The 12884-nt window shown below is 40.4% G+C and overlaps 1 protein-coding gene across 1 annotated transcript in view; it reads right to left on the bottom strand.

Annotated features, from left to right (window-relative positions):
• LOC122577227 overlaps positions 1-10287 on the bottom strand; it is a 30277-nt gene extending 19990 nt beyond the window's left edge. Inside the window, exons 1-2 of the mRNA XM_043748382.1 lie at positions 7067-10287; positions 1039-1195 (exon numbers count right to left, since the gene is read on the bottom strand). Coding sequence (XP_043604317.1) covers positions 1039-1195; positions 7067-8950 — 2041 coding nt within the window. The 5' untranslated portion in view covers positions 8951-10287. The remainder of the gene's footprint in view (positions 1-1038; positions 1196-7066) is intronic.
• Positions 10288-12884: the final 2597 nt, after the last annotated feature.

Below are 12884 nucleotides of genomic sequence, written 5' to 3'. Positions count from 1 at the left end.
TGCAAGCGTAAATACGAAGGAGAAATTCTCGTAGCCTCTTGTGACCCTGTCGTGGTTTCATCTATTTACTTCCGCCTGTATACGGAAATGGAACAAAGAAACGTAGAACGAACACGAGGAAATGGAACTCGATGAAACGCGATCCCCCCTTGATTGTTGAGTAACGTCAATGACCACACCGGAGTGTACCGCGAAAAATTAGTTTACCATCTTACGAAACGTACGGAGTATTTCTTAAACAACGTTCATCGTACATGTAATCGCTTCTGGCTAATTAATAAATCCTTAAAATATACTATTCTGTTAATAAAACATTACGGAATTTTCGATCATTCCTCGTCTGAAACAATTTCTTATCAGTTAAATTTCATTTAATGCAACGTAAAATATTCCACGTTTTGAAATAATTTACCAGCGATTTAGGTAGAGCGAAAATTCGAAAATAATTTGCAGAAGGATTTCGAAGTAATCATTTCGAATATTAGTAAAATTTACTTAAATAGAACTTCATTAAGTAATAAATTAAATTGTACAATAAAATCGGTCTAACTACGGTTACAGTTTTAATGCAGTAAAAGTAAATCTGCAACAAATTTACGACCATACTCGCTTGATACATTAAAAGACTATCTTCCATTCTGAATGTGCACGACTATGTATAGCAATATAAGCAATCTGCATGAAACTAGTAATAAAACGTTCTTAAAGATTCCTTAAGAGCATCATAAACGATATCTGGTAAATTTAGAGAGAGAGAGTGTGCACGTGATTCCTTGAGAAAGAGGATACTTCGACGTTGAAGTTACACCCTATGTTCGTAAACATGTCAATCATCTAGAAGGCAGCCGAGATTCCATTCTCGACATTGAGTTAAGACACCAATTTTCTCGAGAAAAAAGATAGAAAATATACTAAAATTAATTACTTAATAAATACTAAACACTGAGAAATAATTATCAAATATTTTACATGTTAGCAAATTTTCAGGCTTGTAAGCGCTAAATTTTTGAAATAACAATTATTCCAAAAAAAACTTACCACTCGGCGGCCTAATGTGAACGCCCAAGTTGAGGGCCTGGAGTTTCGCGACAGCTACCTTGCATAGAACCTTCCTCTCGATTTCTGACAGTGACCTTAGCGGAGTATCCTGCAGGGTGACACGTCGTCCACCAGTGCCCGCCCACGTACACTTTCCCTGCAATTAAAGTTACACGCTCTGAATGTTCTCTGCTCGATGCGATAACGTCGATTTACGTTACGTTGAGGAAGGTCACACCGCGTTACGCGCAAGGAATTAATTGTCGCGGATTAACTACGTCGAAGTTAATCTGTACGACAATCCGCAGCTGTTGTTAAACTTTGCATATTCGTTTCCTGTACAAGATACTACAGAAATTGATGGCATAAGGTTTCAAATTTCATAACATTTGAATATTTCAATGTATAACTATAATTACAATATTTCTTTAATGCTATTATATTTGCATAATTTTTGAAGAATTGAAATACCGAAATAAATAACAAACGTTGAACATTGCCAATTATCTAGTGAACGATATTTTTCACGTAATGCAGATGAAGATAAATTTCTATGAAAATAATAAGAAAAAGAAACGTAACGATAAAACCTAATGAAACAGTGATACGGATGATTTCATAGCAGTTCGCAATAACGTGTATATAGGTAAAATGAACTTAAATGTGTGTTCAATTACTACGATGAACCAAGTGAAATTAAATACGAAGTTGAGCTCGTGTGGAAAAGTAGAAAGAACGGTGGTATTACGCAATAGACGTGATGTGTTAAAAGTATCGCGTTAACCAAGATGAGCGAAATAAAATAATGTTGTTTGAGAATTTATACTTTTTATTAAACACGTGCTAAAAAAGAGCTATTCTTCAGGATTTTTAACGTAAATTGAAATAACGAAGAACTACGTTGAAATATCCCAACGGAATTTTTTTCTATCTGTTGCTGCTTTTTGAGTCCGGCAAAATAATGATTTCCTGGTACGCACGTGGAACAGGACAGGCGGATATCGCACTTTATACAATTTTTATTAGTACAGTATTAATGTTTCGCTGAATGGAGAAAAGAGAAAACGTGAACGATGGTGGCTTTAATTAAAACTACGTCGAAAGAAACCACGTTATATTTTATATCCAATTTTTCATTATATCAAAGTTTTCTCTCAATGAGTCTTACACGATATGGCGTTAGAGTTAGAAGTTTTTAAGACATGATTTTATCGTTCCTGCAATTGACGTTCTTTTTAATTACATAATACAACATCCAAGGAATTGAACATCGATGGATCTCGCTACAAAGGAAAAATAAACAACGTGGACATTTTTTATTTTTTTTTTTAATTCGATTACCAGACCAAAAAGAAAACATCGCCATGCGCGATTACGTTTTTACATGCGTGCAAAGGGATTTCATTCTTCAGGCAATCTGAATATCCATTTTCGCGAAGAATGTGACAGGATTAAATAAAAGTCAAAATTTTCATAACATTAATAAAATTCTGCTTTTCTAGTTACAATATTTTATACAATATCGAAAGTGATGATCAAGAAAAATAAGCTGCTAAGTTCTCAATAAGAACTCACACTTCACGATATATACAGGAAAACAAGTTCTCTGTAAATTTTCCATTCTAATCCTCCTTAATCTATTTCTTTAAGATTTGTTTTACACGAAACACTAAAGAATAATTTATAATAATTAATTCAACTGAGCACGAGAATAAAAAAAAAGCTCAGATGTACAACATCTCCAAATCAAATTAACTTCATATCAGACACGTGAAATTATATACAAATTAGTGATATGAAAACATGCAATATGCAATTCTTGTATGTGACGGAGCAATTTTATAATCCGTTTATGGAAGGTGCTCCCGGAAAACCCGGCGACAAATTCATTACTTCTGATGTAATGAATTGGCTCCTCGTCAATTCCGAGTTCGAATGTTATCCGGCTTTACTGCCCGAGAACAACGATGTCCAATAATTTACGATCACACGGTACTCTGGTTTATCGATTTCAGGAAGAACGCACAGGAGTAGCGTAATTTACTGTTGCATGTTTCCTGGACCCTGATATCCGAAAAGCTTAGCCGATTATAACAGACGATAAAATCAAAGCCAATTCCATTCTGTCAGAGAATTCTGTCGAATCGAATTTACGTAAGACGACGACGACGAATATCATTACTCAACTTTGGAATTTTCAATTTATTCTTTTTACAAAAGACATTCGTAACTTGAATGATGGATCCTGTTAAATTGCGAATTCTTCAATTGTCTTAATCGCATTAAGTCATAAATTAAAACATCTGATCTATCCCATTAGAGAGTTAGATTCCCGTTGTAATTAATCGAAATGTAGTCGTAATTTCGCACATATTCGAAAAATTGCACGAACCAATGATATAAAAGAAGTAAAAATCTAATATTAAAAGACGATTCAATGTTAAAGATATTCGGTGATGTTATAGCATAATAAAAGATGACTAGCCGATGGATGTATCGCAAAATTTGTTTACAGAGGAGACTGAAATCGCGACACGTGGGTGAATGCACAGTAAAGGAGACAAAGGTGAGACACGATACGTTCGCAAAGGATCACTGCCAAGACGTGAATTCTACGACACGATCTATTAAAACGTTCTGTCGTTACTTTCTTGTCATCGCGACCATGGACAAGATATCTTTTGTACTGCGACATTGAAATGCTCGTACAAAAATATGGTATAATAAAAATCAATGAAAGGTGAGACACGTAGAATTTCGCAGATTTAAATTTCGCAATAGATTTTAGATCGAAGAACGTGAGAAACGTAGTTCTTTCTTAAAAATTTCTTTCTTTCTTTCTTTCTTTAAAATTTATTTGAACGAAATAACGACGAACTACGTGAGGATCGAATACAATAGACTTGAGAACTTTTTTACGATCCTCGGACACCTAATCGATCTTCGGAGCAAGTTTCATCCACTAAAAGTCATTCTCTGTATTTTTATTGAATTCTTGTACGATTAGTTGCGCATCATCGAGCGATTAAACGCTTCGAGTATCTTTTTAATTCTTCAAGAGATTAACGGAAGAAGATAAAAGAGAAAGGAAGCAAGACTAAAAGTTTTGTAAGATGGTTGAATGGAAAGGAAATTACATCAAGTACATCAAAGTGAAATTTCTCGAGGAGGGTAAGCGAATTAGCTCGTTCTTTTTCTAAATCGAAAACTGCATGCAAGTAAATAGATCAACTTAAAAGTTCCTACCAAACGAAGCAATAGCTTTCATCGTTATTAAAATGAAGAGATATTCTATCCAGTCTTTATCAACGGAATAACGAACTTTCTTTAAAATGTTAATGATTCGATTCGAATATCCAATGGTCCATTCTACTCTTCTAATCATCGACTATAGATAGAATGCTTCATTCCGTCCGACGCGACGAATAAAAAGGAACTTATCAAAAGATCGTTTCAAACCAAAACAACGTGTGGTCAAAATATTGATAAATTCTCTTCGAGCGATCTCCGTGTATACTTCAAAACTTTGAGGAGCCAACGTGCGCTAGAGGGACGATTTTATAAAAAGAACCTCCTGCCCCGACTAAACGTTCTGTCAATGTACACGGTTGATAAATTCGAGTCTGAATCCCGCCGTTTTTCATCGTTTCGAACGTTAATGAATGGAGAAACATATATTTTCCAACTTTTCCTAATCTCGCCACGCAAGAGAAACTAATAAAAGTCAAAATACAAAGAGAAGAAGACGCTTTTACACGATCTATCTTTCGCAACTTTTCTCGGAACTTTTACTAGGTCTACTTTTACCAACGTATCGTGGAAAACGCGCGTTTAGGACCACGTGCGTACAGTGACTCTATACACGGCGTACGTACATGTACATGTTAATTAACAACATTATTTAGTTTACTGCTTCTTATACAAAAAAAAAAAAAAACGATGCGCATCAACTAAATCAAATTGATATTTCTACTAACTAAAATAAGCGTTGTAATATATTGGATACGATCGATTCAACGATACTGTTATGAAGAGATATGTTGAGCAATAATATCTTCCAAACACCTTAATGTCCGAGTATTAATAAAAGTAACTGCAGGAGAAGTAGAATCATCGGTTGTAGTGGCGGCACATAAGCTGTGGTTAGCAGACACGTAGTAGTAGTAGCAGGGGTTAAGTATAGTTTATACACACCACCGTTGGCTGACTATTTCTGGCGGCGCCGGCGAAATTCCGAGGCCCTAAATTGGTTATCGCGCTTACCGCTTAACGAGATGCCTGCCGCAAGGTCGACCTTCTTCTTCTTGTTCTTACATCTCGTCTTTTTCCTCTTTCACATCCTCCGAATACTCGGTCACACCACGGAGATATTAAACGTCGGCCGGGTCGGACGGTAAAGAAAAATAGACGAGCCGTCGAAGCTAAGATCGTCGAAGCGCGCTGTGAAGCGCCGTGAAGCGCCGGGAGAGAGATGAAAGCGATGAAGAAATGGGAAGAAAGGGAAGGTTAGAGTGCGGGGGAGCTACAGGCGAGAAGAGATATATAGAACTTGGAAATAAAAAAGGCTGTTATATGTGGAAATTAGGAAAGAGGCAAATGTATCGCAGGAGAAGTGGGTGATAAGCGAAAATTGGGAAAATGAAATGAAATAACTTCGAAAGGGAAAAAATTTTAATATGTAGAAATTAGGGAGAAGAACGATGGATTATTATGACGGTCAGAAAAGGAGAGAAAAGAAGGAAAAGAAAAACGAAATGATATATATCAAGGAAGATTGAAAGGGCAAAAGTCGTAATGGAAAAATTCTGGAAAAGAGATTAATTATTGAGAAGAAAGAGATGAAATCGAAAGGAGGGGAACGTAATTACGTAGAAATTCAATTGTAATACGTAGATAACGACTAAGGTCAATGGAAATCGGCAGAAGGAGATTGTAATACTGTAATAGAGCATGGAATTGTAGTAGAAGAAAGCTGAGATTAATGGGAATAAAAGAAATAGAAATTTCAAATGCGCGGTTATTAAAAGAAGGAAACTGAAGTCAATGAAAAACGAGGAAAACATTTTCGTCGTGGTAACTATTTATATTTTATCGTAAAATCTAGTTATTTTACCGTTCAATATAAATAACAAAGAATGAAAATATGGAACGAGGGAATTTTTATAAAAAATACCATAAATATTAAATTATAGGAAAACTAACAAAACTTGCGGTAAAAAAAGGAGCCGAGTTCTTCGTCTTGAATTCTTTCTCGAAAGAGGGTCGATAAAATGAGAACGACGGGAGAAGGTTTGACCGTTTTCCGGATGAACTTGCCGGGATCTTGCCTTCGACTCGGTGGCAGGTAAATTTAATTTACAAGTGCTATTAAGAAAGCTAGGCAGGGGAGTATTGTTATTAATAGCAACGCTCTATTTTCGTAACAGATGTTAATAGTGCCATCGTTAATTCGTTTTCTTTTTTATAACGAGGTGGACACTCCACGCTATGCTGCGACAGGTGGTTTAAGCAAATTATTCGTAGACATGTTTTGGCAAGACAAAACTCTATATATAGAGTGCGAGATTCGTTTCTGCTTCGTTTACAATGCACGAATAAAATGCATCGAAATATTCGACGAATGTTCTTCATTCTGAACAAGATTCGTATTATTGATCCGATTCAATTCAATCATTCTTTGATACTTCAACTTTATTTCCTTCCAAATATCTCTCTTAACCTTTTAATCTTCCAAACAAATATTGTCAATCTCTCGGGTATAATAATTTTGTTATCCAATAAGCTTCTACGTTTTTACGTGTTATTTCATTTCGGTTGTTTTAGAAACAAATCTTATTAACTTTTAGTCATATCCTTAACTTAAACAGAAGTTCCAAGATTGACAAACCAAACTTCTACCAAGAATCACAAATTTCATAAAACACTAACTACGTGTCTCCCTCCCCTCCCCCCAAAGGAAAAGAAAAGAAAGAAAGGAAAACATGCGATCAAACAAAACGACAAAAATAAAAGAAAAAAGGGAACTCACCTGTGGTGTCCAGACGGAGGGTTGATTGGACGCCCTCGAAGTACTCTTGCTTCTGGACCTCCATATCTTCTTGGCGACCAGTCGGCTGCCGTGATGCACCACGCTGCTGGAGGACTTGCTCTTCTGCATCGCTGTGCCACCTGCGGAATTGGTGGACGATGACGTAAGTGCCGGTGAACCCGGTGCCGAATGCGGTTTATCCTTGTGCGCGTTGGAACCGTGTAGGAGATGGGAAAGGAAGGACTGATGATGATGATGTTTAGGAGTCAGTGGTTCTTCCGAGCCAAGGCCAGCATCGATGCTGCTCCTCGAACTCGCGTTTCTACTCGGTGGCGAAGTGGTCGTGTCAGCGTCTGACAGATTCTCCGATGGATTCTCCGTCGAGGACATCTCTCTGTAATTAACAGCCCAGTTGTCTTCGGTTTGACAGCCCTTGTTATTGCCATCGTCATCGCCGAGACTCGTGGTTTCTCCTTTGGCCTTGATGTTCCTCAAGTTTCTGTCATAGTTCACTCGTTTGAATCTGTCCACTTTGTCAGCGTCCATCGACTTCTTTCTAGCCATTCGGAGATACCTTTTGATCGTGTCGCTGACGGACGGTGAAACGTCGTCGTTGTCTACGCTGCTTCGTCTGCGACCAGTAGACTTATGCATTGCCGCTTCTTTTATAGATAATTCCTCCTTTTCTCTCTCTAGAAGAATGGCATCGAGAACCTCACGAGGAACAGGTTCTGTTTGTACACCGTCGTCTATGGGGCCACGATCTGTACTGGGCTCTTGCACGGCTATCAGAGGTGGCAGGGAACTAGGATCTCTCCTGAGCGAAAACCAATCTTCGGATTCCTTTGACGGTACTCTGGTCCTTTGATGAGTCCACCAACGAGAAGACGGTGACGTGTAAGCGCCGGTAGCACGTGGACCTCTGAAACCCCTGGTGCACCTCAAGTCAAAATACAACTTCTCCAACAGCTTTCGATCCGTTAGAATCGCCGAGATCACGTGTTCTCGAGTTGCAGATTTACTATAATAACGGCCGATAGTTTCCATCAACGATTTGTGCACGTAATCGCCCTGATACGGTAGCATGGTCTTAGAAACGTTTCCCGTGCGTTTCACTGTTGGCAAAGACCGTTGGACCGAAAGTTGCTCCAGTTTCGTCTGGGCAACCATCAAATCCAGATATTGTTGAAGCTTGTTTATCAAACTCTGATAATCGAAAGGTTCTTTTCCATCCATCTGCCCAAGCACTTCTGATCTTCCTGTCGATTTTGTCACACCAGCGACGTCGCTTTGCATGTTCAGGTACTTCTGCAACATATCAGCCAGTGCTTTAGTCTCAGAGTCCTCCTGTATGAATTTCCTATGCTCTACAGGACTCGATGGAGTGCTCCCTCTCTCCGATGCCAGCAACCATTCTCTTTTAGCTTTCGCTAGGTCAAATTTTCCCGCCGTGGTGGTCTGAAAAATGAAATTTTGAGGCGGATTTCTAACATCGTCAGCCTCGTCAGCGGAGCTAGCCTTCATTCTACAACTGCCGCCCTTTATATGCCTTCGACGTCTCTGCGATCGAAAGCTTAAAGTCCCTGGATAGGAAGTTTTCCTCCAAAGCAGAAACCTTGGCTCTTTTTGACACACTTCCTGAAAGTATTGCTCTATCTTTGGAATATCTTCTGGCCTATTGTGCGTTCCATCGGGTATCAAACGTCTACCGGCGTCAGCCATGTACCGCCATGTTTTTCTAGTAAGCAACCACCGCTCTTTCGATGGTTTGCTCGATCGTTTAGTCCTCCTGTCTTTGGAGGTCGGCGGCGTACCCCGTAACGATCCGCTTGTCTCCATACTGTCCCGACGCGATCGTCTCCTACCCCCAGGACGCTCCGCCATCGTCGCGTCCTTTTCCTTCTTCGCCACGCGAACCACTTTCGCGGAATTATTTTAACTCTTTAAACACGATCATCCACCGACGAATCGAACAACCAACCATTTGCTCGAGAGCCACTAAATCATTATCGCGTGGCGATTCACTCGCGAACACGTCACCCAAGACGCTCGCTATCTGGACACATTCGACGAATTTGACCATTCGACGAACACTCGGAGATCTGTTCGTCTAACAGACGAATGGAATGGACGGGACACCTCACTTTCGCACACTGTGGAATCTGTCACAGCCGAGGAACTGAGTCACCGGTAAAATATTGCGTCGAGCTTTCTGGTTGATCTATGGACGACGTACTTTCGAGGATTTTAAACAAGTAAACGAAAATTCGGTGAATTTAGACCGATGTAGCTTGCTCGCTTATGCTTGGACCAAGCTGGAGAATACGTGAACGGAATGATACAATGGTGTGTGGATCGGAAGGAGGCAGGCGAAAGTTTGCGTTCTCTTTTCTCTTTTTCGAAGGAAGAATACCGTTGCAATAGCGAGAACTTTCTTCTAACACAAAACAAAAGTAGCCACTTGTTTCGCTGAGTAGGAAATTACCGGTTGTTTCTGCAGCGCAACACGTGTAACCCTGCGTGTGGCAAAAACTGATCCAACTCTCTCGGTTCCCCGTATCACGCTTATTTTTATTCCGCGTACGAAACTTTACGCTCTTTTTACACCGGCTAGCAGCAGGCCCGCGTTCGGAACTTCAACAACAACGGGCTCCAGATTAATTTAGACTTCGCAGATCCCACCGAATTTCAGCTAACCACTGCTTCTCCTCACCTTCTCCTTCGTATCCGAGATCCACCGCGAACGACACGCTGTCCTTCTCCTTGGAAACGATACCCGCGAACACCATCGACCTCGCGAGATCGCAAAGAAACAAAATCACAAAGACTTTCCCACCTAAACCTTCTTAAAATGGAAATCCAAGGCGACCAACTGTAATCTTTCAGAGATTCTTTGATAAAGTAAAATAATCCTCCACGTAAATTTAACTCTCGTCCTTGTTGCAAGAGGCTCGATGAAACTGAAACTGTACTGGATGGAAAAGAATAGGACGCACGTTTTCAGCAATTGAGAACCACTGGTTCGTGCCCGTTCCTTAAGCGTTCTGTTTGTTGTTCTCGGTAATGTTCCAGAGATCGGAGAACATCCAGAGGCGAGGCAAAACGAACGCGACACGAGGAGTGTTCGCGACAGCCGATGCTGCGTCGAGCAGAAACGTCGAGGAGAATCACGTTACATACGGCCGCGAGCCGGCAAGGTGGAAGCTGCCTAAGGTACGCGACTACTGCTTCTCAAGGCGTCGCGACGCTCGTGGACGCTCCGTGTCTAAAAGCGTCTTTGCCCCTTCTCTCCTCGTGCCTCTCTTACGCGAGAAGAGAGAAGCGAGTGAAGCGAGAGACGGAAAAAGGGGAGACAGACGCAGAGAGAGACGGTCGAACCGCGGGCGCAAGTTAGGGCAATAGTGGAAGAAGAGGATGAAGAGGACGATGACGACGATGACGAGGAAGATGAAGAGGGAACGACAGAGACGACGAAGGGTGGATAAAACGAATGGACGGTTAAAAGAGGATAGAAAACAGCATGGAGCGATGGAAGAGGAGCACGATGACGATAATGACGAAAAAGATGAAGACGGAAGGATAGAGATGAAAAACGATGGGCGAATGGACAGAAACAAGGATATCGCGATAGAAGAGGAGAATGATGACGATGATGATAGAAAAGATGAAGAAAGGGGGACGGAGATGAAAGAAGATGGACGAAACTAAGATGAACAGAGACAAGTGTAAAGCAGTGGAAGAAGAGCGCTCTTCTTGCACCGAGATGACGACGACGATGACGAAAAAGATGAAGAGAGGAGGACAGAGACGAAGAAAGACGAAGGGAGATGAAAGAATACGAAGGACAGAGATGAAACGAATGGAGGAAGAGGAGGATGGAGGAAGAGGCAGAGGCTGCGGTCTAGGATACCTGGGACCGCAGACAAACCGGAGATGGTGTCCACGACGTTGTCATCGTTTGCCAAATACCGACGCCGCTTTCTGGCGAGCCACGTCTACGTGCACAGGCTCTCGCGTACCTCATAGTACGATAGTCCCCGCCTTGACGATTTGTTTATAACGATCTCGCGGCTACGCGTACGGTAGAGAGACGTTTTTTAGCAACGTGACGCCTGTTTTCGTAAGACTTGTCCGTCGTCCCAGTTCGACGATTGTGTTTCAGACATGTTGGAACGCCAACGTGAAGAACCAAGCAGCCTCCATCGAATCGAGTGGATAATATCTTTTCATATAGTAGCACGTGAAGAAATGGAATTTTCTTGAATGTCGGGACGCTGTTCATTTGGTCCAAGTTTCGCGAAGAATGTTTGGAAGTTGAAGATTGGCAGAAGATGTCTAGTTGTGAACGCGGATAACTAGCCTATAACTACAGATCGAAAACTAGCAAATTGAAACGATATAGAGACCACCGAGAATGAAGAATATCAGGAAAGGAAGGAAAGCGAAGGTAGCGAAGTAGTAAAATCCGGCAAATCGCATAAGATTCTGTCGAAAATATCAATTCTGTTTGCCAAACGCTATAACAAATTCCTGGCGAACGTGCAATTTCTAAATTCGTCGGTTCAAGCAACTCTACCGCGAACTTTTGTCTTCATACGAGTATACATACATCTATAATTCAACGAAAAAAATCTAACTAATCTAACGCACATTTTCCTCCATCGAATTGTATTAAATCGAAAGAACTGGGTGAAATAACCCCTCTGGGTTATATTTTCATGTTTTCGATCACTCGCCAAGCTTTCACGCGAATCTATAAAGAACATAAAGCGAAAGAAAACAAAGAAAATTTAAGAAGTTGAGATACTAAAACAACAAGCTACGATATCCACGTGCACGCGGTTTCCACAGTTCCAAGTGTGTCTATGAACAAGGTAGAAAAAGAAAAGTTGAGAAGTCGAAAAAAGTGAAGTTCAGATAACCGTGGATTGCCTAACGTTTCACGGCGAAAATGTAGGACATTTCTTTATAGACGCGCGCCACTGACGTAGTACGATAAAAATCGCCATGAGGGCATTGCTTAATATTCTTAGGGATGTATTCCGCGTCCGGAACTATTTCGAGACTCATTCTCTAATGCAAGTCGGACCACACCTCGAGCCGCCTATAGGGGTGATCGTAAATCAGAGCTGGCCTAGCTCGCCGTGACTTTATTTTTTCGAGCGGAAAATTGCCGTCTGATTTATCGACGAATGCGCTCGGAATTTCTAGGCTGCGGGCGTTTAAAAAATACGGAACACGTCGGTAACAACTTTGTGAATTCGTCCACGGCCTATGTCCCTTTCCGATCGATGTACTCTATGCGGAGGATACAATAGCAAAGTTGATGAAATTTCGAAGCGAGACACAGATATGATTGAAAATATTCGATGACGATGGGATATAAGCGTATTCTTTCCGAAAAATGAGGTAAATAAAGAAAAGAATAAAAGGATCATAAGACCCGTGTTTCTTTGCAGAATCTGTAAGATTCGCACTTTTGTATTATTTGTATTATATGCGTTGCGTATCTGTACGCGTACGTATACGTATACGTATCTTACATATTTATAATATCGGTAATCTGTTTTCATATTCGGAAGCATACAGATCTTCCTATTAACACGTTAAAACTACTAGTCTAGAACGAAATATTTGCCACAAATCATGTTTCGTTCCTAGTATTTTTGTACAATATACGTATTTAATAATACGATATACTGTTCTACTAATAATATTAATGCACTCTCTCTCTCTCTCTCTCTCTTGTATTATTCAAGAGCTTTCTGGAAAAAAGGCACATAAGATAAAAAAATGAAATTTGAAATGTAAGTTTCGA

Source organism: Bombus pyrosoma, linkage group LG2 (assembly GCF_014825855.1).
Source record: "Bombus pyrosoma isolate SC7728 linkage group LG2, ASM1482585v1, whole genome shotgun sequence".
In the NCBI taxonomy this organism is placed as follows: domain Eukaryota; kingdom Metazoa; phylum Arthropoda; class Insecta; order Hymenoptera; family Apidae; genus Bombus; species Bombus pyrosoma.
This window is presented reverse-complemented; position numbering and strand designations above follow the sequence as displayed.